Below are 21,980 nucleotides of genomic sequence, written 5' to 3'. Positions count from 1 at the left end.
GGAGTTGTTTGCTCTTGTGCAGTTTGTAAATCCAGGTGTGTTTGGATCATCTGTGTCTTTCCGTCGTATATATGAAGATCCAATAATTGCTTCTCAGCAGCCAAGAGCATCATTAACTGATAAGGAATTGGGTAAGTATTGAATTTTCAGATCTCCATGGAAAGTATCAGTTTTGCTGTGTTGCTTTCTTGTGCTTATATTTTTCTTATTTACTCTTCAGAAAATAGTATGAAAATAGTATCATCTTATTATAATACTTACATTTCTTCATTAACCCTTTAGATACAACTATAACCTTTAAGGCAGCTGTCTTGGAGATGCCGATTTACATCAGAAACTTAGTTTTCCCATAAAGATTAAAAAGAATATATATATTATATTGTATGTTATTATACTTGATTGCTGTTTCCCACGTCAGTGAGGTAGCGCCAGGAGACAGATGAAGAACGACCCATCCAGGGCATGTGAAACGTCTGGGGTAAACCATGGAAAGGTCTGTGGGGCCTGGATGTGGATAGGGAGCTGTGGTTTCAGTGCATTACACGTGACAGCTAGAGACTGAGTGTGAACAAATGTGGCCTGGCACTACCTTGTTGAAGCAGGGGGTAATGATGCTGCTTCCTGTGGGGTGGGGTAGCGAAAGGAATGAATAAAGGCAAGCAAGTATGAATATATACAAGTATATGTCTGTGTATGTATATGTTGATATGTATATGTATGTATATGTGCGTGTATGGGCATTTATGTATATTTGTGTGTATATGAATGGATGGGCCACTCTTCGTCTGTTTCCTGGTGCTACCATGCTGACGTGGGAAACAGCGATAAAGTACCTCTTCCACCTCATTTTCACTCATCCTATCTTTATGCCCATTTCAGTGCACCGTGAACAGTGCTGCCACTTGGTCTGTGCATGCTATCACGCTACTCTTTCACTTTTTCATTCCTTTCACAATTGATCCATCTCATATCTCAGGCATTTCATAACTAACACATCCACCTTCATCCTTTCTTTTGCATTCAGGGCCTAAGACACATCCATTCAACATTGTCAGGACTGCTATACCTTCAAACATACATCTCCCTTAGAGATAATGATCTCTTCTTCCTAAAACACCTGAGTGCACTCAGGACCTTAGCCCCTTCTTCCATTCTGTAACCTACACCAAACCACAGGTTCCTTTTGCAGCCACATCCACTCCTTGTTAGCTAAAAAAACTCCATATCTTCAAGGGCCTCTCTATGGACACTTAAACCCAGAACATTCTACCTCAGCCCCTTGCTGCACCCCATTACCTTGCATTTGTTCACAAAAGTTTCTTTTCACACACTTCCAAAATCTGGGACCTGCCTCTAGAGTTTTTCTCTGGAGTATGTTGCCAGAACCATGTCATCTGCAAACGTCCCTTACCACTTGTGAAACCACATTGCTCCTTCTCATTCTGGCACTTTGTGCATGTCACCACCCTCTGAATCACCCATGAAGAAGGAGACTATTTGATGTACTACCAAGAGAAATAAGAAACATGTAAGGAAAAGCTGAAGAATCATTTACAATAAGATTTGGTATGTGGTTGAAAACAGTTCAGATGAACCTAGGATTGATGATTATGTAATATGGCAGTGAGAAACGGTATCATTCATTTAGCAAAACATGCAGAAAGAATTGTGTGCTAACCCTGGCTTATGGCAATATTTTATTGCAGGTGCTCATGGTTAAATACAAACTTTCTCATAGTTTTTATACTTCCTTATGCAAAGCATATATGTATCTTCTGCTCCTTTTGCATAGATATCAGCAAGTTTTTCAGTTCTTTGGGACAGATTGAAAGTGATCACAATACTGAGTTATAGGCAAGATGCCTGACTGAACATATATTTTTTTATTTTATTGTGTGCTGTCAGTGTGTGTGTGCCATTCTAAGAATTTCTACAGAAGAAATAATGGTCACCACTGCTCCCATATTTTTCACTTTAAGTGTTGCTTGTAATTAATGATTCCAAGCCATTGATTATTGTATTCTTCCTCAGGTGCAAGTCGTGCTATGCAGCTGAATAGAATAACATCTCTGTTTATTCTCAGGCGTACACAAGATATTATTAATAGGTAGGTAATCATTTAATTCGGTACAATAAGTGGAGTTGGTAATTTATGACAAGTTGTTTCTGTGTATAATGCCTTCTTTTTGGTGAGGAGTCACTGGTAGGAAATGTGATATGCAAAGGAAGTGACACAATGGGCGGAAAGGTAGGGTAAAGTTAGTTAGTTATCACTGCAAATATGAACAAGATTACTGTCTAAGGCACACTGTAAAATTTGATTGAATTAAAAGTAAATGGAGAGGGGTGACCTACCTAGTGGACTTAGTCTCAGTTTCTTGCCTTGGAGGGAGCCAGGTTAAGTGATGCACTGCTTTTTAGGGAGTCAGTGTAAGAGGATTATACATTAATATTCAAGAATAAGTTGGATATCCCTCCACGGCTCAGGCATCTGTTCTTGATACTACCTTGCTATCACGGGAAATGGTGAATATTTATTGGGGGGAAAAGTGAAGAATGGCCCATCCACTCACATGAACACATATTTCTTTTTTTCATACATATTCTCCATGTCCCGCATTAGTGGGGTAGTGTTAAGAACAGAAGACTGATCCTTGGAGGGGACGTTTTCACTTGGCCCCCCTTCTCTGTTCCTTCTTTTGGAAAATTAAAAAAATAGAGGGGAGGATTTCCAGCCCCCACTTCCTCCCCTTTTGGTCGCCTTTTACAACATGCAGGGAATATGTGGGAAGTATTCTTTCTCCCCTATCCAGCGGGTGGCTAGAAATCTTCCCCTCTTATTTTTTTTAATTTTCCAAAAGAAGGAACAGAGAAGGGGGCCAGGTGAGGATATTCCCTCAGAGGCCCAGTCCTCTGTTCTTAACGCTACCTTGCTAATGCGGGAAATGGCGAATAGTTTGAAAGAAAAAATATATATATGTGTGTGTGTTTATAATTTTTTTCATGCTTGATTGCTCTTTCCTGTATTAAGGTAGCACCAGGAAAAGTTGGGGTAAGGCCACATCCGTTCACATACATTCTCTAGTTGTCATGTGGAATGCACCAAAACTACAGCTCCCTATTCTCAACCAGGCCATACAGACCCTTTTATTGTTTACCCTGGATGCTTCACAGTCCCTGGTACAGTCCACTGACAGCATATTGACCCCTTTATACCACATCATTCCAATTCATGCCAGCACTGCTTCCCTAATACCTTCCATTCTTCACCCACTTCCCTTGCTTCATTTACTCTCACCATTCTCTACTCAATCTCTTCTGATATTACTTCACATGAGTCTTTATTCCAAGCTCACCTATTGTCATCATTCTTTTCTCATTAACATTGTTTCAAGTTTTCTGAAACTTTACAAATCTTTACCCCTGCCTCCACAAGGTAGTAGTCAGACATACCACCAACTTCCCCTTTCAGCACATTTATATCCAGGTCTCTCTTTTACATGTCTATAAATTAATGTGTAATCCAGTAACACCCACTGATCATCTTACCTTCTCACATATGTATACTTGTGTATGTACCTCTTTTTAAACCAGGTATTCCCAGTCACTAGTCCTTTCCCAGCACACAAGTCCACAAGCTGTTTGCCATTTCAGTTTATAACACTGAATACCCCATACCCCCCAATTATACTCTCATCTGCCACAATATTCACCTTCACATTTAAATCATCCATCACTAATACCTGGTCTCTTACATCAAGACTGCTGACACACTCACTCAGCTGCTCCCAAACACTTGCTGCTCATGATCTTTCTTCTCATGGCCAGGTGCATAAGGACTATGTATCACCCATCTCTCACCACCCACTTTTATTTTTACCCACATCAGTCTAACATTTACTTCCTTACACTATCATACACTCCTACAATTCCTGATTCAGGAGTAGTGCTACTACAACCTTATCTCTTGTCCTCCCACCAACCCCTGATTTTACTCCTAAGACATTTCCAACCCATTCTTCCCCTTTACTCGTGAGCTTTGTTGCACTCATAGCCAGAACATCCAGGTTGCTTTCCTCAAACATACTACTTATTTCTCCTCATTTCTCATCTTGGTTACAGCCACACACATTCAAACACTCCACCTTCGTCTTTGAGGAGGATGAGCATTCCCTGCTTGGCTCCTTCTGTTCCTTCTTTTGGAAATTGAAATACAAGAAGGGAGGTTTCCAGTCCCCCTCCACTTCTGCTCCCCTCTGGTTGCTTCCTAGGACATGCCAAGAATTTAGAGGTAGATTTCTTTTCCCCTTACCCCAGGGATATAATATACTGTATAATTTTGTTACATTCCAGGTATCTGCCACCAAAAAAAGAGTTTGTTGTTTTCTGTCATCCATCTGAAACACAGAAATCAATATATTTGGATATTTTGGGTTGTAGAAGCTTGAAGAAGTGTTTCAGCAGTACTAATGCAGGAGACCATTTTTCGGCTATTTTAGCCCTGCGAAAAATTTGCAACCACCCTGCATTGTTAGCTGTTACTAATGACCAAGAAACCCACAGTGAATTGCTGCTGGAAGCTGTCAACTTGCTGCCAGCACACATAGAACCTGGCAAATTTGATGAAAGGGTAAGAACAATTAATGTGTTTGTTTCACATTTTGCACAGGATTTTGTAGAGTTTTGATTTAAGAGGTTTGAAGTGCATATCCCTCATTATCATTTTGTTTGTCAGAGCAAGAATGTTCCTCCCCTCCCTATATCCCTCTCTCTCTCTCTCTCTCTCTCTCTCTCTCTCTCTCTCTCTCTCTCTCTCTCTCTCTCTCTCTCTCTCTCTCTCCTCTCTCTCTCTCTCTCTCTCTCTCTCTCTCTCTCTCTCTCTCTCTCTCTCTCTCTCTCTCTCTCTCTCTCTCTCTCTCTCTCGATTGATTAATTGATGTGATTCATTCAACCTTGTGCAGGTAAACCAGACACTGACAAGAGAGCAATGTGATGTCTTATTTCTACAAATGACATGGTACTGTTCTCATTATAGAAGAAAAAAGACCACATGAGCATATAAAATGGTAATGAATGAATAGTAACATGATACAGTAAGAGAAAACAGCATTGGGCTGAGTGATATGAATTTTGACCATGAGAAATTAGATTGGAAATAGATCGTTGTGAATATTCAAAACACAAATTTGAATGAATTCTTTGGAAACAATAATCTTGACAAACGCAAATACATTGTGAGAGACTTGGCCAAATAATAATTAAGCAGTTACAAAAGAAAAAGATATTAAGTACAAAATTGAAAATACTTAAGGACAGAAAACTGTGGATAGATAGAAGAAATGTTTGATAAGGAAGAGGAGGGCGCCTCTTGTCTCTCCTTTAATGGTTGTGTAATTACGCCTCTTGACTTACTTGGTATTACTGTAACATCCACTCCCTTGAAAACCCCATGTTACGGGAATAGCTAAGTCTGCCTCTAAGAAACTGGCTGTCCTGTTTAGTTGTTGAAGCTTCTCTTCTGAACAGTTGCTCCATTTATACAAGGAATTGATTGGTCCTTGTATGGAGTACTGCTCTCACATTTGGGGTGGTTCTAGCTCTGTATCCTTACTTGACAGAGTTGAGTGGAAAGCAGTCTCACTTATCAACTGTCCTAGCTAATTTCCAAACTTGACCCCCTTGCCCTACGCAGCTATGTTGGATATATATGTCAGAATTGGAGTTGACATAGAGAAGGAAGGAGACCAAATTTGAGATGGAAAAGATGTTGAAATTATTTTTAGTGCTCAGGGTCTGAATATGCAGGAGGGTGAAAGTGTTCACAGGATAGAGTGAATTGGAATGATGTGGTAAGCAGGAGGGGCATTTGCTGTCATTGTCTTAAACCTGGGGTGTGAAGTGGCCTAGGGAAACCATAGAAAGGTCTGTTGGGGCTGGTTGTGGATAGGGGGCTCTGGTTTTGGGAAGCAGATGTGGTTTTTCTTTGTTTGTGGCACTACCTTGCTAATGAAGGAAATGACAAACAAGTACAAGAAAAAACTTGTATTCTGTGCTGTATTTTTGTGTAATGACTTAGATTGATATTGTACCTGAACTGTACTGAATGTTTTTTAAGATATCTTCCATAAAAATGTAACCCCCTCTTCTCCCACTGAATTCAGTGGTAAGATGTGATCCATAATCCAGTTTTTCTCTTAAGTTGTGATTTCCAGGAATGCATTCTCAGCATTAAGCAATAGACCAGATGTATACACAGTCCCTCACTTTCATTGTCCAAATTATGATTCAGTTTTGACAGATGTGCATATATTGTCATTCATTAAAGCTTGAAAAAAATTTGTTCGTCTTTATTATGTTCAAAGAGCTGTGATGGTGTTTCTTTTAACAGGACAGTGGCAAGCTGGCAGTGGTATCTTGTATGCTCTGGGCATTAAAAGAAGCAGGGAATGAAAAGATTGTACTGGTTTCTAACTATACTAGTACACTAGATATGTTAGCCTCACTGTGCACTCGTTACAACTATTCTTATCTAAGACTGGATGGATCTACAGCAACTTCTAAACGACAACAGCTGGTTGACCGATTTAATAGCAAATATAATAGTGATTGTAAGAAATGGTGTTTATTACTAATATGTATTTATAAAGGCTTTTAGTAATTAGAATATTGTAAGTAATGCATGTCTGAAAGTAGTGGTTGTTTAAGTGAATGGCTTGAAGTAGGAATGGAAGTATGGAAGTTGTGTACTGTTACCATGAGTGTTAGGTATCTTTATGGATGAGACAGTAATCTGATGAGTAAAGCATTGGCTGAGGCTAAATTATAGTGAGAAAACAGAAACTTCATAATCATTTTGTGTTGTTTTAACTAAATCAGAAGAGGTTTCAGGTAAAGTGGTATGTTGTTTCGACATGTGTAGGATTGATTGTGAGTAAAATCAAGTTTTTTTATTAGAAAGAGAGGACAGCCACAGTGCATTGTCACTGGGTACAGAAGTAAGTTGTTTCAATTTGTGTAGGATCTTGAGTCTCCTTGTATTGATGCCATCTGGCTCAAACTTTCTCAATTATCTTCCTTTTTTGTTTCATTTATTCCAACTCTCAATTCTTCCACCTAACCTAACCTAACCTAACCTAACGCGGGAAATGGCAAATAGGTGCAGTCCATGAGATGTTGATGACTACATTAAGAATTAGGAGGATAGATCACAAGCATGTGTGAGTGTATATTGTCCATCATATGTGAACTAGGATTAACTCTGACTTCTTCAATATAGAAAAGTGCATTTTCTATTTTCTAAAGCTTTTATTGTTCTCAATTTTCAGTTGTATTTTTACTGAGTTCGAAGGCTGGTGGAGTAGGTTTGAACTTGATTGGAGCTTCTAGGATCCTTCTTTATGATATTGACTGGAATCCTGCAACAGATCTGCAAGCAATGGCAAGAGTCTGGAGAGATGGACAAAAACGAAAAGTCTTCATATATAGGTATACCTCCCTGTGGTATTAGATTCAGTATCATTTGCATTAACAGCATTTGCTACAGTTTCTTTCCTTCATTATTTTTGTGGTTTCAGACTTTTTATATAGTGTGACAGCCACGGATGAAGTGATTTGAACAGCACTCTAATAATCACTTCTGCTTCCATGGTTCCATTCTCTGCCATGTCCACTCCCAGATACCTGAAACACATCACTTCCAATTTTTCTCCATTCACCCTGTCTTTCAATCCTGCTGAACTAATAACCTTGTGTTTATTCTCACATTCAATTTTATCCTTTCATCCACTCCTCCGAATTCAGTCACCAACTTCTGCAGTTTCCCACTCAAATCTACCACCACTGCTGTATCATCAGCAAACCACGACTGATATATATTATTTTATTATACTTTGTTGCTGTCTCCCACGTTAGTGAGGTAGCGCAAGGAAACAGACGAAAGAATGGCAAAACCCACCCACATACACATGTATATACATAAACGCCTACACACGCACATATACATACCTATACATTTCAACGTATACATATAATACATATATACACATGTACATATTCATACGTGCTGCCTTCATCCATTCCCGCCGCCACCCCACAACACATGAAATGGCACCCCCTCCCCTGTGTGCACATGGGGTAGCACTAGGAAAAGATGATAAAGGCCATATTCGTTCACATTGTCTCTTGCTGTCATGTGTAATGCACAAAAACCACAGCTCCCTTTCCACATCCAGGCCCCACAAAACTTTCCATGGTTTACCCCAGATGCTTCACATGCCCTGGTTCAATCCATTGACAGCATGTTGAGCCCGGTATACCACGTCGTTCCAATTCACTCTGTTCCTTGCACGCCTTTCACCCTCCTGTATGTTCAGGCCCCTATCACTCAAAATCTTTTTCACTCCATCCTTCCATCCTGTGTGTGTGTGTGTGTTTGTGTCAGAGGTGGAGGGAACAAGAAGCAGGAGACCAAGTTGGAGGTGAAAGGATGGAGTGAAAAAGATTTTGAGTGATCAGGGCTTGAACATACAAGAGGGTGAAAGTTGTGCACAGATTCAAGTGAATTGGAACGATATGGTATGTGGGGGTCGACGTGCTGTCAGTGGACTGAACCAGGGCATGTATAGTGCCTGGAATAAACCATGGAGAGGCCTGTGGGGCCTGGATGTGGATAAGGAGCTGTGGTTTCAGTGCATTGCACATGACAGCTAGCGAATGAGTATGAGTGGCTGTGGCCATTTTTCATCTGTTTCCTGGCGCTACCTTGCTGATGCAGGGGTACGATGCTGTTTCCTGTTGGGGAGGGTGGTGCCTGGAATGGATGAAGGCAAGTGAGTAAGAATATGTACATAGGTATATATGTATATAGCTGTGTATGTGTATATGTTGATATGTATATGTACGTGTATGAGTGTGTATGTATATGTGTGTACACGAGTGGGTGGGTCATTCTTTTTCTGTTTCCTGGCACTACCTTGCTGATGAGGGAAACGGTGATCAAGTGTAATGATAATAATGAAAATATTGTTGTTTAAAGATTCTCCTTATTTTGACAAAATGTTTTAACAGCCTGGAATCATCGGTCAGCTCAATTTCATTAACATTTCCTCCTTTAGTACTTTCATTCCCTACCTCAGGAATATCTCTTAGATTTTTTTCTCCACAGTGGTTATTTTTTCTTAGTTCTGAAAAGGGATAGGCTGTCTAGGGAATTAGACAACAGGCTTTGCCTATTCTAGTGTAATTGATATGACTGTTTTATGTTTAAATTTCCTGCTTGGCATACAGTACCTCATTACCTTAGGTGCCTGGTTCATACAGTGCTAATAGTCGAATTATGCTCATATGAATGACTAGGGATGATAGTTTATTTTCTGTGTTACAAATAAACTTATGTAATTAACCATTTATATACAGTGTGAAGGCCCTTATGACAACTTAGTTGAAAGGCCTGTGTAAGAAGCCAGTTTATACAATTGAAGGATTTTATAATTAAGCTCCATACGCTGAGAAGTTCTTTGTAATCAACCAGTTACATACAGTTGAAGAGCCATTATGATTATCTACTCATACAATAAATTGTGCAAAGGCCTCTGCAAAAAGCAATTCATATTTGTTACAAGAATTCAATGGGCTTTCTTCAATCCCATTTTTCATATCTTCATCTTAGTTTCACTTTTGCCATGCTCCATAACTGTCAGCCAACATCACCACTTCACTGGGTTACAAAACTTGACAGTGAGTGATGAGTTAAGGCACTGATTAAACGCATTGGCATCTCTCAGTTGGAATGTGGCTCTTTGCATTGTTTTTCGGAAGAAATATTCATTGATTATAGAGGCATCTCTAAAGGGGTAAATTTCAGTTAATTATAGAGGCATCTCTAAAGGGGTAAATTTCAGTTGTTTTCAGTGCAAGATTGTTTTGTTACAAGGTTTGTTGACCGCTTGAGTTTTGCATAGCTGCCTTCAATTCATTTATCTGCTCTTGGGTTCAGTTGCTTGATGATGATCTGAGTCATTAATATACATACCTTAGCCTGATATATTAGAAATACAGTTTTCATGCTTGTTGGTTAAGTGAGTACAAGTATTTGAAAAATTTCCCAGATTGTTAATGGCTGGATCCTTGGATGAAAAGATGTATCAGCGACAGATTAGGAAACAGGGGTTAAGTGGTGTTGTAGTGGATGCTCGGGACTCTGACAGAGTTCACTTTTCAACAGAAGAATTGAAGGTTGGTAGAAATGATGAACATAGTTTTGGTCTTGTAAGCTATTTTATTGTGCTCCCTTTTAAAAGTGGAGACTTACACATGCTCCCCATATAATGGAGTAGATACATTGTCCATTAGACTCCGATTTATCTCCTTCCTCTATGTCCAAACCATTTCTGTACACCTTTCTCATCTTTCTTGTACATACCCTTCTGACTGCTATGCATCTCATCGTTTTTTATTCACCCACTCCTCCATACCAAATATTGTCCTCAGATATTGATTTCCAACTCATACTCCTGTCCATATTTTTATGTAAGACCCACACTTTGCATCCAAACAACACTAACAGGACTACTATACTACTGTGCCCTTTTTTTCCCTTAAAGACAGTGGCTTCCCACACATTACTCAATGCACCCAGGATCTTTGCCCACAAACCAGCCATATGGCTCAATTTAGCTTCCATGGTTCCATTTGCTGCCACATCCACTCCCATAAATCTGTAACTCACCACTTACTGTAAGTTATCTTTACTCATACTTAGATTCCAAATAACCTGGCTTTATTAGTGCTAAACCTAATAACCTTGCTTTTATTCACATTTACTCCCTAATTTCTCCTTTCACATGCTTCTAAACTCACATACCAGCTTTTGCAGTTTCTCACTTGAGTCTGCCACCAGCACCATATTATAAGCAAACAACAACTGACTCATCTCTGGTCTCTCCACCTCCAACACACTGCATATCTGTTCCTCACTCCAAGACACTTGCTTTCACTTCCCTTACCACCCCATCCATAAACAAATTAAACAGCCAAGTTGACAACACACTTCCCTGCAACAGATACATCTTCACGTGGAACTACTTGATCTCCTTTCTTCCTATCCATTCACTTGCCTTACTCACTTCATAAAAACTCATCTTTTCTTGCAGCTGTCCTCCTGTTCCATATACTTTCAATACTTCCCACAGAGCAGTTATCTTAACACTTCTATATGCTTTCTCTGGATCCATAAATGCCACATCTTCCACTTCCATTCACTACTAATTCCACTCCCAGATATGTGGAACACTTCACTTCCTCCAGGTTTTCTCCATTCAAACTCACATCCCAACTGACTTGTCCTTCAACTCTGCTGAACGTGTTAACTTTGCTCTTATTCACATTTACTCTAACTTTATCCTTTCACACATTTTTCCAAATTCTGTCAGTATCTGTTTTTGGTGCTGCCTCCTTTACGCAAGAAATGGCAAATATGTAATGAAAAAATCCTCCCCTCCAGTGTTTACTTTTCCAAAAGAAGGAACAGAGAAGGGGGCCAATTGAGAAATTTCCCTCTAAGGCTCAGTTGTCTGTTCTTAACGCTACCTCGCAAATGCGGGAAATGGCAAATATGTATGGAAAAATAAAGATATAAATAAACATTACTTTATTCATTCCCTAGGAATTTCTTCTGTGGAGCTGCTACAGTTCACAGGAAGCTGATCACATCCACTAGGCAGGACCATAGGCCAAGAAGTGTGTTTGTGTGAAGTGATTGTAAGATTGTTAAGGAATAAGTGTTCAGTGCCTTCATCACTTCACCTAATTGCTATGCTGAATATATATATTTATGTATTCCTTCAGGATCTTTTCACCCTACATTATGACACAGCCTGCCAAACACATGATCTGCTGGACTGTCAATGTGACCTTAGGAGTGGTAACTCTGTATCCATACATGAAGAGAAAAGAAACAAGGAGCAAGAGCGAGGTATTCCTATATTTTATAGTAAAGATGATCATATCATTCAGTATCTGTTGTACTGTATTGTGAATTTTTAGGTGCTTTGCTGAATGTGTAGTTATTTGACATAAGTAAATTGTTGTTAATTTTTGGTATTCTCTTTTTATACAGCTTGTCAGTTGCATGTTGGGAGTTCCAGCAACAGCTTCAATACCACTACCATGGACCAGCTTCAGAATTGGTGCCACCTTGCACCACCTTTTTCATCTGCTGTTGTCAAGGTTAGAACTTTCATTGTGCTTCATTGATCGGCAACATTGAATAAATGTATTTCTTTTTTTATAAAATCTTCTTCAGGATTATGAAAGACCAGATGGGAAATCAAGGGGTATAGGCTATTGGCATATTTGCAGACATAATTAGACCAGAGGAAATGTTGATGTTGGTATTGAGTATAGCACATTTTATTCATTTTGAAATTAATGTAAGTCACACCACTTATCTATCTATGTCTATATCTCTGATGCCCATTCCCTCCGGGAACTCCTATCAAGGGGTGGCCACGGCAAAAGACCTTCACATACCCGTCCTTACGTGCCTCCCTTGCATACACCATTCCACACATTCTTCCTGTTTCTCTCCCTCCAGTATTCCTCTGGCCTATTTGCCCATGTCACAGTTCATGCTCCTTTATTTTTTATATGTGAATATACTTACAGACATTTTACTTGATTTTCACATAGAATTCTGCAGCAGATGTTTTAAGAATCCCACTTGGTGCAGAATGCTTCATGGTAGCATTTTTATCATTAAGATTCTTACACTGAAAAAGAACATGTGAAAGGATTGAGTATGATATCTGTAAGTTTATACTGAAGGTAAAAAGGCATCATAGAGATAGGGAAAAAAGAATACTACCCATGCATATTCTGCTTGTTGAAGGCAACTTAGAGGGGCAAGAACGTGAGGCTGGAACTCCTTCCTTCCGTTATCTTTTTTTTTCCAAAAGAAAGAAAAGAGGTAGAAGCCAATTGAGGATATTTCATCTAAAGCCAAAGCATCTGTTCTTGACACTACTTAGCTAATGTGGAAAAGCTAACAGACATGAAAGAAGTTTTGGGGATGGCCGTAAAAGAAAAGATGTTTTGAGGATGGCTTGAAAGTTGGAAGATGTTTGAAATGTAATATCTTCGGGGAAGACAATGTATAAGTGCCACACTGCACATTTAGATATACAGAAGTGCACTTTATGTATTGTGATTCCAAAATACTCTCTTCATTTTTCTCATTTTACACGACCATAATTTTTACATGGACAAAAGAATAAGATGGGATTATTTTAAGAGTGCTGATCAACTTTTTTCTTTTCAGGACCCATGTTTAGAAGCTGCCAGTGATTTTATAACTTTCTTGTTCTCAAGTCCAGAAGTAATGAAGCAGCCTACCTCATCATAGTACTGTTTCAATTTAAGAGAAATTCTGATGGAACAGAGAAGACAAATTGCATCAAAAATATGCAATTATGTTTTTATTATATACATAGATATACTTTTTCCTTCATTCATATTTCAATTGTGTAATTGCTTTAAAATTATGAACTGATTCTTTGGTATGTACTATTCTAACCATTCAGGCTGTTGAGCATGTTTCTGGAACATGACTAAAGTTTTCTTTCTGCCAAAATAAGCAACAAAAAAGAAAAAGAATCCCACAAACCATTAGAATATGGTCATGGAATTAATGTGTTTTACTTAATAAAGAGTTCATAATTATATGTAATTATTTTGTGGTGCAATAGCCATCTACAAACCATGGTAGTTTTCCAGCATAGCATTCAAAGTGAATATTTTAAGTTTTTTGGGAGAACCTTGATGCAAACATGCTTTACCTAAATGGAATAAATTTATGTTTTGTGTTGTTATAACAGTTCAACCCCTTTTACAGTAAAAGTTAATAGGTAGTGCATTTATTTGGTACAGTTAGAGAGATATGTATGTCAGAGTATCATATGGAGAAAATTAGGAGGAAAAGTACTGTTATTAGGATGTTGATAATTCTTGTAGCTTTACAGATTTAGTAAATGTGGTTGAGAGAGCAGAAGAGGGTGTTTTGAAATGGTTTGGTCACATGGAGAGAATGGGTGAGGGGGGATTGACCGGACCGGGAGGATATATGTGTCGGAGGTGGAGGGATCGAGGAGAAGTGGGAGACCAAATTGGAGGTGGAAAGATGGAGTGAAAAAGATTTTGAGTGATCGGGGCCTGAACATGCAGGAGGGTGAGGGGCGTGCAGGGAATGAAGTGAATTGGAACGATGTGGTATGCCGGGGTCAACGTGCTGTCAGTGGATTGAATCAGGGCATCTGGGGTAAACCATGGAAAGTTCTGTGGGGCCTGGATGTAGAAAGGGAGCTGTGGTTTCAGTGCATTATTACATGACACCTGGAGACTGAGTGTGAACGAATGTGGCCTTTGTTGTCTTTTCCTAGCGCTACCTCGCACACATGAGGGGGTTGTTATTCCGTGCGTGCTGGGGTGGCAATGGGAATAAATAGAGGCAGAAAGTATGAATTATGTACATGTGTATATATGTATGTCTGTGTGTGTATATATATGTGTATGTTGAGATGTATAGGTATGTATATTTGCGTGTGTGGACGTGTATGTATAAACGTGTATGTGGGTGGGTTGGGTCATTCTTTCATCTGTTTCCTTGCGCTACCTTGCTAACGCGGGAGGCAGCGACAAAGCAAAAAAAATAAATAAATATTCCTTTCAACAAGGATAGCAAATGTACCCCAGGGAACTGGGCATCCTTGCCCTTTGCCAGCTTTTAGAGTTAAGGCATGGGACTCCACATCAGCAGAACTAAATCCAACAGTAAGATAAGCAACTTAGTATGATGAATGGAATGAGATCTACTTTTTTCTGTTTATATATTATTATTATTATACATAATTGCTGTTTCCCACGTTAGCGAGGTTGTGCCAGGAAAGACAAAGAATGGCCCATCTACTCATATTCACATACCTTTACATATACACCCATGCACGCACATATGCATATCAACATACACACACACACATATTTACATATATACACATGTACATATTCATACTTGCCTTTATCCATTCCTGTCACTACCCCTCCCTACAGGAAACAGCATTGCCACCCCCCTACTTCAGCAAGGCAGTGCCACGAAAAGATAAAAAAGGCCACATTTGTTCACACTCAGTCTCTTGCTGTCTTGTGTAATGCAATGAAACCACAGCTCCTGATCCACATCCAGGCCCCACAGACCTATCCCTGGAGATGGGGGAAAAAGAATACTTCCCATGTATTCCGTGTGTCATAGGAGGCGACTAAAATGGGAGGGAGTAGGGGGCTGGAAATCTTCCCCTCTGTTTTAATTTTCCAAAAGAGGGAACAGAGAAGGGGGCCAAATGATGATATTCCCTCTAAGGCTAAGTCCTCTGTTCTTTACCCTACCTTGCTAATGCGAGAAATGGCGAATAGTATGAAAGAAAAAAAGTGTATGTATACGTTGAAATGTATATGTGTGTATGGACGTTTATGTACATACATGTGTACATGGGTGGATTGGACCATTCCTTGTCTGTTTCCTTGTGCTACCTCGCTGACGCGGGAGACGGCGATTAAGTATTATAAAAAAAATGCAATAAATAAAGTTACAAGATGGAAATGAAATCCATGGATGAAATGACTATAAAGTGTAGGAATGAATTGTTTCAACAGAGAACCATACTTGATAAAAGGTTTACAAGAATCACTGATATAGGATATGAGACATGTTTACTAGAAACTGAATATAATTATAAAACCTGTAATATACAGTTTTGAAAATCACAACTTACTAAACTGATGTAACATACCACATTGTGAGCAACAGGCAAAAATTAATACTGTAAAGGTTAGAAAAATATTTCTTGAAAATACAATTTTATTTTGTGTCAGTAATGTATTTAATCAAACAGACCAAAGCCCATGTCATCATCTGACTCTTCCTCTGGTTCTTCAACCTTTTCTTCCTTCTTCTGCTCTAGAGCTGGAGCAGCAGCACTACCTGCAGCAGCAGGAGCAGCACCCGTACCACCGCCTCCAACAGGCATAGATCCAAGTTTACTCATGCCTGAAAATAAGTAACATCAGCAAAACATTCACCCATAATGACAGCCGCATTTTTTTCCCCAGACATATAACTAATCACAAAATCTCAAACATTTCATCAATACCTCTGCTGCCAACCTGAGAGGCCTACATCCTTCTGATTTGGGTCCCACAAAATATCACTTAATAATGCCCAGTTAGTGGCAAAGTACATAAATAATCAAATGACAAATCAAAATGACAATCAAAATCATATTTTTGGTAGAAAATATTACAAATACAAATATTCCTTGATATTTGCAAGAGTTATCTTCTTGAGAACCTTGCAAATATTCAAAACAGCAAATACTAATGTTATGGACCAATGGAAAAAACAGTTTCTGGAATCTATGGCCCACAAGAACCCTGCCATTACTTATCTTCACTATAATAGTTTACTACTTCTCCTTCACTATAATAGTTTGCTACTTCTTAGTCACATAAAAAAATGCAAAAGAACACACATACATGACAGCATTTTATCCAGCACTACCCACTCACCTTCAGTGATGAGCTCTTCCAGGTTTTTGTCTCCAAGTTCAGACACCACCTTCTTGGCCTTTGCAGCATCACAGTCAACACCCACAGAACTAAGAACTTTCTGTATATCCTTTGCAGAAGGAGAACTACCACTCAGGGCAGCTAAGCAGTAAGCAGCAACGTAACGCATAGTCTTGGTACTGGAAATAAATCAGTCAGCCATTACCGGTAAATTTTACTACAAAACTAAAAAAAAAAAAAAAAAAAAGTGCATATAGAAACATTGAAAAAGTCTAATGTAAGTGGAAATAAGCCATAGTTGAATTTACATTTAATAAGAATGAAGACTTCTTTGACTGACAGTCAAGATGTAGAGGGATGAGGCAATGTACCATAAAGTCAGTCGGATTTAAATGTTACGACACATGGCAGCATTCAGTGGAATCCATAAATAACAAAAAAAGATTTCTAAACAGAAAAGTTATCTTGTTGCATTACAGTCTCAGTCTGTATGTTTAAATATGAACTAAATTAACCTCTACAGAATCTGAACAAGTGCCTGGTGAATGTTATTTTCATCAGCTGTCTGCAAGAGGGTCACTTTCCTGTGTTGAGACAATTTAGGTATCGCTTCTCTTAGTTTACTGCTGGCTAGATTTGGCCAAAAGGATTATAAAAGCATTACTTACACTCTCGACTGTTCATTATGAGTTTCTGTAACCACTATTGCCCTGTATTTCAAAGCCCTACCCACTTTACGAAACTTTAAATTGAGAGAATTAAGGTGACCCACCTAAAATGCCATACATTATCAGCACTTTAAATATTATGATTCTATTGATACTGGTTATTTTCTATCAATTTCCCCCCCCCCCCCTCAAAACAGTCGTCTACAGTTCTAATGGGGCAGGACCACAGCCAGGAAGTCTTGGGGTAGCACCACAGCGGCAACCACTGAACCACAGCAAGTAGTGTGGAACAGGAGAGCAGAGAGGTAGGAAACCCAACAGCCGGTATTTAGTACTACGAGACACTACTTCAAGGCATATATATACTGTACATTACTTTAAGTCCGCAAAATAAAAAGTATGAAACTTAAGAGGACGCAGTCAATAGAATTAAGCTCTCTCCCACAAGCAAATTCAATTAATCCTGATGCTCATTATGGGTATAATACTATTAAGTCTAATGGACACCATGTGGTGGTCGTCTTGCCCAGGTTATCAACAACTGTTGTAAGTAACTATGACCACACTCTCTCCCTGCATAGTACAAACAGGTATTTGCACACTCATATCAAATGTGGTACTCTGTAAATCTTTCACATGAACGGTAGTAATGCATTACACTCACTATTAAGCCAAAGGGCACGAGACGGGTCTACTCACAGTGAACTATAAACACGGGAAGATCACATTTGGGAGTCGAATACCAATATCTGGCTCGGAACTGCTTCGAGACACCCAACCCCGAACCCTCTTGCCTGTCGAGAAACCCTGAGTCGGAGCTGCTTCGAGACCCCCTGACCCGATCCCATCACAACACCAGACCCAAGTCCCTCATAAAGTTAAATCACCAGGAATCGAGGCTGGATTGCATTCATTTGGCAAATCTATATAGTGCACATACATTAATCATTCAATTTACGGAGGACAGCACACAGTGCATACAGAGACGTTCCTATTATGGTCCTCATAATACATTCAGAATGATTTGATGGCACAAGGTAAAGAACAAAAGTAAGAGCATACAAAATTGCAGTTGAACTAAATATAAAATCATATTTATTTCGTAATGACCAAAAACCAAAATTAAAGAAATGAACACAGTTACAAGCAACAATATAGAAGAATTAGACATTCCCACACATACCTGAAGATCATCTACCCCTTTACAAAGAAAAAAAATCAAGAAGCTGTTAAATGAATTCAACTTCAAATATTTTCTGCTCCTTTGCATCGTATTTACTGGGTATATATCGGTAATGAGACCATTATGATATATTTTCCATGATTATTTCAAGTATAGAAGTGTTTGAATATCTTATCTTTCAATTTCAAAACAAAAAGTTTTTTGAGCTAGAAAATACCCTGAACTATTACCTTCAATTTTTGGCATTTTTCTGTGAAAAAGAGATTTCCTTTAAGAACTCATTATAAGTATTTTTCATGCTGAATACAAATCTGGTGTTAAAATAAAGTTTATTCCTCTTAATGAGAATTAATTAAGTTGTTAAATGAAGTCTATTTTAAAATATTTCTACTTCATTGCATCGTATTCAATGAGTATACATCAGTAAGAGCATTATGATATATTTTCCATGATTATTTCAAGTAAAGAAGTGTTTGAATATCTTATCTTTCAATTTTGAAACAAAAAGTATTTTGAGCGAAAAGATACCCCTAACTTATTCAGGGCGTCTATCTAGAGGAAACAGCGCATATGGCAAGCACAGAAATTGCTTCCCTGGCTTGATTGAAAATGTACATACAGTGAATGTATATAGAAATGTATATAGTGTAATCATAAACTGTTGAAGAGGTAGGCCAAAACTCAAAGTTATATACTCAAAGTTAAAGTTAAAGACTTCTTTGATCAAGATTTTAACGCAGAAGCGGTAATGCAAATGATGGTAGCAAATGTTTACTATAGTTGAAAAGTAGTTTTTTTTTATCTCACAAAACCAAACCATTTAAAAATGTCAATCGGGCAGCATATGTCAAAAAACAAACCTGTTGAGTGGCGTCCCCCACCTCCTTCAAATTTTCCCAGGGCACTTCCCTATCTGCTATACCCTAGATACGCCACTGGTTTTAATGGTATAGTAGTCGCACGGTACTGCATGCTTTCAATATTTGAGTTTATCCATGAATCTTTTATTTTTTTTTGGGGGGGGGGGCTCCTAACGCTAAAGACAAGAGCGTTATGAACCTTGCAATACGGGCAATGAAGGCTCTTCCTACTATGCTCTGATCCTGCACAGTCTCATGGTTTCATTCGATGCTTCACTGACACTACTGAACTGACATGTTTCGAGATCTCACCCACTGCTTCACTGGCATTATTGAGCCGAAACAAATCTCGATGCCTCAAATATCGCTAGTTTCTGGTAAAGCTATGTACAAACTTTAGGAACTAATATTCAGTCACTTTTGACCGAGCATTACCTGGCCGAAAATGAAATTCGTGGTCTACTTTAAATCAAAATAGACTGATATTTTCGTTTTTTTTTAATCTTGACTTCAATCCGGAAAAATGGAAGTGTCTAGCCACTTTAGGAACTAAAGACATTCCTTGTCATACCTTCCGTCAACTTATTGGTTCTTTCCTGGAAAATTCATTATTATGTTCGTGAATTAATAATTTTAATCTTGCCCCTGAATGAAGAATTTTAAGTGAGTGGAAGTGTATTACTTACGGGAGAATAATTGACAGTATAAGGGTGAAAAAATAGCAGTCAAAGTTTACTTCGATGTTGCCATGAAAAACTGTCCAATCAGAATTCTGTTTAGAGACAATATATAGTTTTTATTTGTAAGTGACTGGTGTTGTAGCAGGGTGTGGGGAGCGACGTCTGCTACAGACCCAAAACATCCAAAACACATGCGGTTGTGCCAGGCTCAGGAGAAATGTCAGTGACATTTGGCATATATATTGGCTGTAGCTCCTGTTGTATAGCTGTCAACAAGGTAAGGCAACCATGTGTAGACCATGTAGTTGATTTAGTTGCTGTTGTAGAGCAGACAACAGAATAAGAGAGACAAGTGTTGAGCATATATTGGTTATAGTTCTTGTACAGCGGTCAGCAAGGTAAGGGAGGCAGGTGCAGAGCATATACTGGCTGTGTTGTCTGTTGTATGACAATCGATAAGGTAAGACAGGCAGGTGTAGAACGTATACTAGCTGTAGTTCCTGTCGTGTAGCAGTCAGTAGGGCACGACAGATGTATGTAGAGCATATATTGTATGTAGTTGCTTTTGTATGTCGGACAGTAAGGTAAAGGAGGTAGATGTATATCATATATTGGTTTTTCACGTGGTATAGCAGTAAACAAGGTAAAGTAGATAAGTGTGAAACATATTGGTTGTAGTTCTTGTTGTACAGCAGTCAACATGGTATGACAGGCAGTTGGAGACCATATATTGGATGTAGTTGCTGTTGTTTAGTGGTCAATAAGGTAAGGCAGACAGGTGTATTGGGTATATTGCTTGTTCCTGTGGTATAGCAGTCAACAAGATAAGGCAGGTAAGTGTATAGCAAATATTGAGAAAAATTACGTTCATTTCTTAAATTAGCTGCAATTTGTTTAGTATTTCTTAGATATGCTTACTCATTCTCTTCATGTTAGGCATTGTCTTTTACTGGTTAGAAATCTTTGAAATAATCTGTAAAGATATTAATTCACTGAAGTTCACAGTGTACGTCAGCATTCTATTTTAAACCTTATATCTTTTGCTCTTAAATCTTAATATAATGCCAAAACTTGCCACGATCAAACTTCCAAAATGCTCGTTCACTAAGGAATATAGACAAATAAAAAAGAGTAAAGACATTAAGGAAAAGTGAAGTATGCCATCACTATGAAAATATATACAGCAAAATGTCATCTGAAATGTCAGGGAAATCATTTGTGTCGGGTAACAAAATTTCTGTTTGTTAGGTTTTTTGATACATTAAATGATTCAGAAATTTTGCTATTATGAAATAATGATCATATTAATTATATCAAGAAAAGTTTAGTAAATGAAATAAAACAGAATTATAATGTTATGATTTTTTTGACACAGGAAAAATAAACATTTACATATGCTTAACACTCAGGTCATATATATTACACTTTCTTGGCACATTATGGTGAAATGTCATCAGAGTGATACCAGTGGATGAAATAAATTGAGAAAGAGATTTCCTTCATTTTCACATGAACATCTTTGAAACTGTAAAGACATTTTTTTTATACAACTTGAAAAAATGAATTCTCAGGGGGAGGAAAAGAACCAAATTGAGGTGTTTAGGGGTTCATTGTCTTTATGTTAGCCTCCACTCGCAAGCATTGAATTATCAGCAGCTTCCTCTTGATTTTTTTTAAGGCTCCAGTCTTGTATAAAAGTTCACATCAAGGCCAGGCCTTAATTGAAACAAAAATAGAATTATAAGACAGAATTATGAAAGGGAAAAAGAAAAGACAAGAGAAAGTATTGACAAATTTTAGAGGAAGTCAAAAACCTGTCTTAAAATGTTGCAGTTCATAGTTGGTGGGAAAGACATGAGGAGGCAGAGTTCCAAAGCTTTAAGGTGTTAGGAAAGAAACGGTTATCCAAATGGCCCACCTATGAGTTGCTGACGGCCACACAGTAATCATGTTATGCAGTAGCTTACCAAGTATTGTG

The 21,980-nt window shown here is 38.4% G+C and overlaps 3 protein-coding genes across 7 annotated transcripts in view; 2 read left to right on the top strand and 1 right to left on the bottom strand.

Annotated features, from left to right (window-relative positions):
* The window catches only part of LOC139766538 (DNA repair and recombination protein RAD54B-like), a 39,697-nt gene extending 25,979 nt beyond the window's left edge, over positions 1-13,718 (top strand). For 3 of the 4 annotated variants that reach the window (XM_071695320.1, XM_071695319.1, XM_071695321.1), the window contains exons 10-18: positions 2-131; positions 2,032-2,107; positions 4,354-4,630; positions 6,389-6,608; positions 7,326-7,485; positions 10,107-10,233; positions 11,845-11,971; positions 12,116-12,225; positions 13,316-13,718. In XM_071695320.1, the coding sequence (XP_071551421.1) occupies positions 2-131; positions 2,032-2,107; positions 4,354-4,630; positions 6,389-6,608; positions 7,326-7,485; positions 10,107-10,233; positions 11,845-11,971; positions 12,116-12,225; positions 13,316-13,399 (1,311 nt within the window). In that variant the 3' untranslated portion in view covers positions 13,400-13,718. The remainder of the gene's footprint in view (position 1; positions 132-2,031; positions 2,108-4,353; positions 4,631-6,388; positions 6,609-7,325; positions 7,486-10,106; positions 10,234-11,844; positions 11,972-12,115; positions 12,226-13,315) is intronic. The other variant, XM_071695322.1, reaches the window with a different exon arrangement.
* Positions 13,719-15,886: 2,168 nt separating this feature from the next.
* On the bottom strand, positions 15,887-19,676 carry LOC139766544 (uncharacterized). 2 transcript variants are annotated; one of them, XM_071695342.1, is made up of 3 exons: positions 17,979-19,676; positions 16,612-16,790; positions 15,887-16,093 (listed from the first exon to the last, which is right to left on the bottom strand). In XM_071695342.1, the coding sequence occupies exons 2-3, from the start codon at positions 16,778-16,780 to the stop codon at positions 15,927-15,929; spliced, it is 336 nt and encodes a 111-aa protein (XP_071551443.1). In that variant the 5' UTR covers positions 16,781-16,790; positions 17,979-19,676; the 3' UTR covers positions 15,887-15,926. The 2 variants fall into 2 exon arrangements, with proteins under 2 accessions (XP_071551443.1, XP_071551442.1); XM_071695341.1 differs by having other exon boundaries at positions 17,944-18,051.
* Positions 19,677-20,120: 444 nt separating this feature from the next.
* Positions 20,121-21,980, top strand: part of LOC139766541 (heat shock 70 kDa protein 14-like) — a 29,483-nt gene continuing 27,623 nt past the window's right edge. Inside the window, exon 1 of the mRNA XM_071695335.1 lies at positions 20,121-20,279. Coding sequence (XP_071551436.1) covers positions 20,220-20,279 — 60 coding nt within the window. The 5' untranslated portion in view covers positions 20,121-20,219. The remainder of the gene's footprint in view (positions 20,280-21,980) is intronic.

This window comes from Panulirus ornatus, chromosome 58 (assembly GCF_036320965.1).
Source record: "Panulirus ornatus isolate Po-2019 chromosome 58, ASM3632096v1, whole genome shotgun sequence".
Taxonomy (NCBI): Eukaryota; Metazoa; Arthropoda; class Malacostraca; order Decapoda; family Palinuridae; genus Panulirus; species Panulirus ornatus.
This window is presented reverse-complemented; position numbering and strand designations above follow the sequence as displayed.

Bases quoted from the DNA above. Each gene is read 5' to 3' on its own strand.
- LOC139766544 (XM_071695342.1), bottom strand. From the start codon at position 16,780: ATGCGTTACGTTGCTGCTTACTGCTTAGCTGCCCTGAGTGGTAGTTCT. The intron at 16,094-16,611 runs GTGAGTGGGTAG...ACTTATTTTCAG, and splicing joins GGAAGAGCTCATCACTGAAG to GCATGAGTAAACTTGGATCT.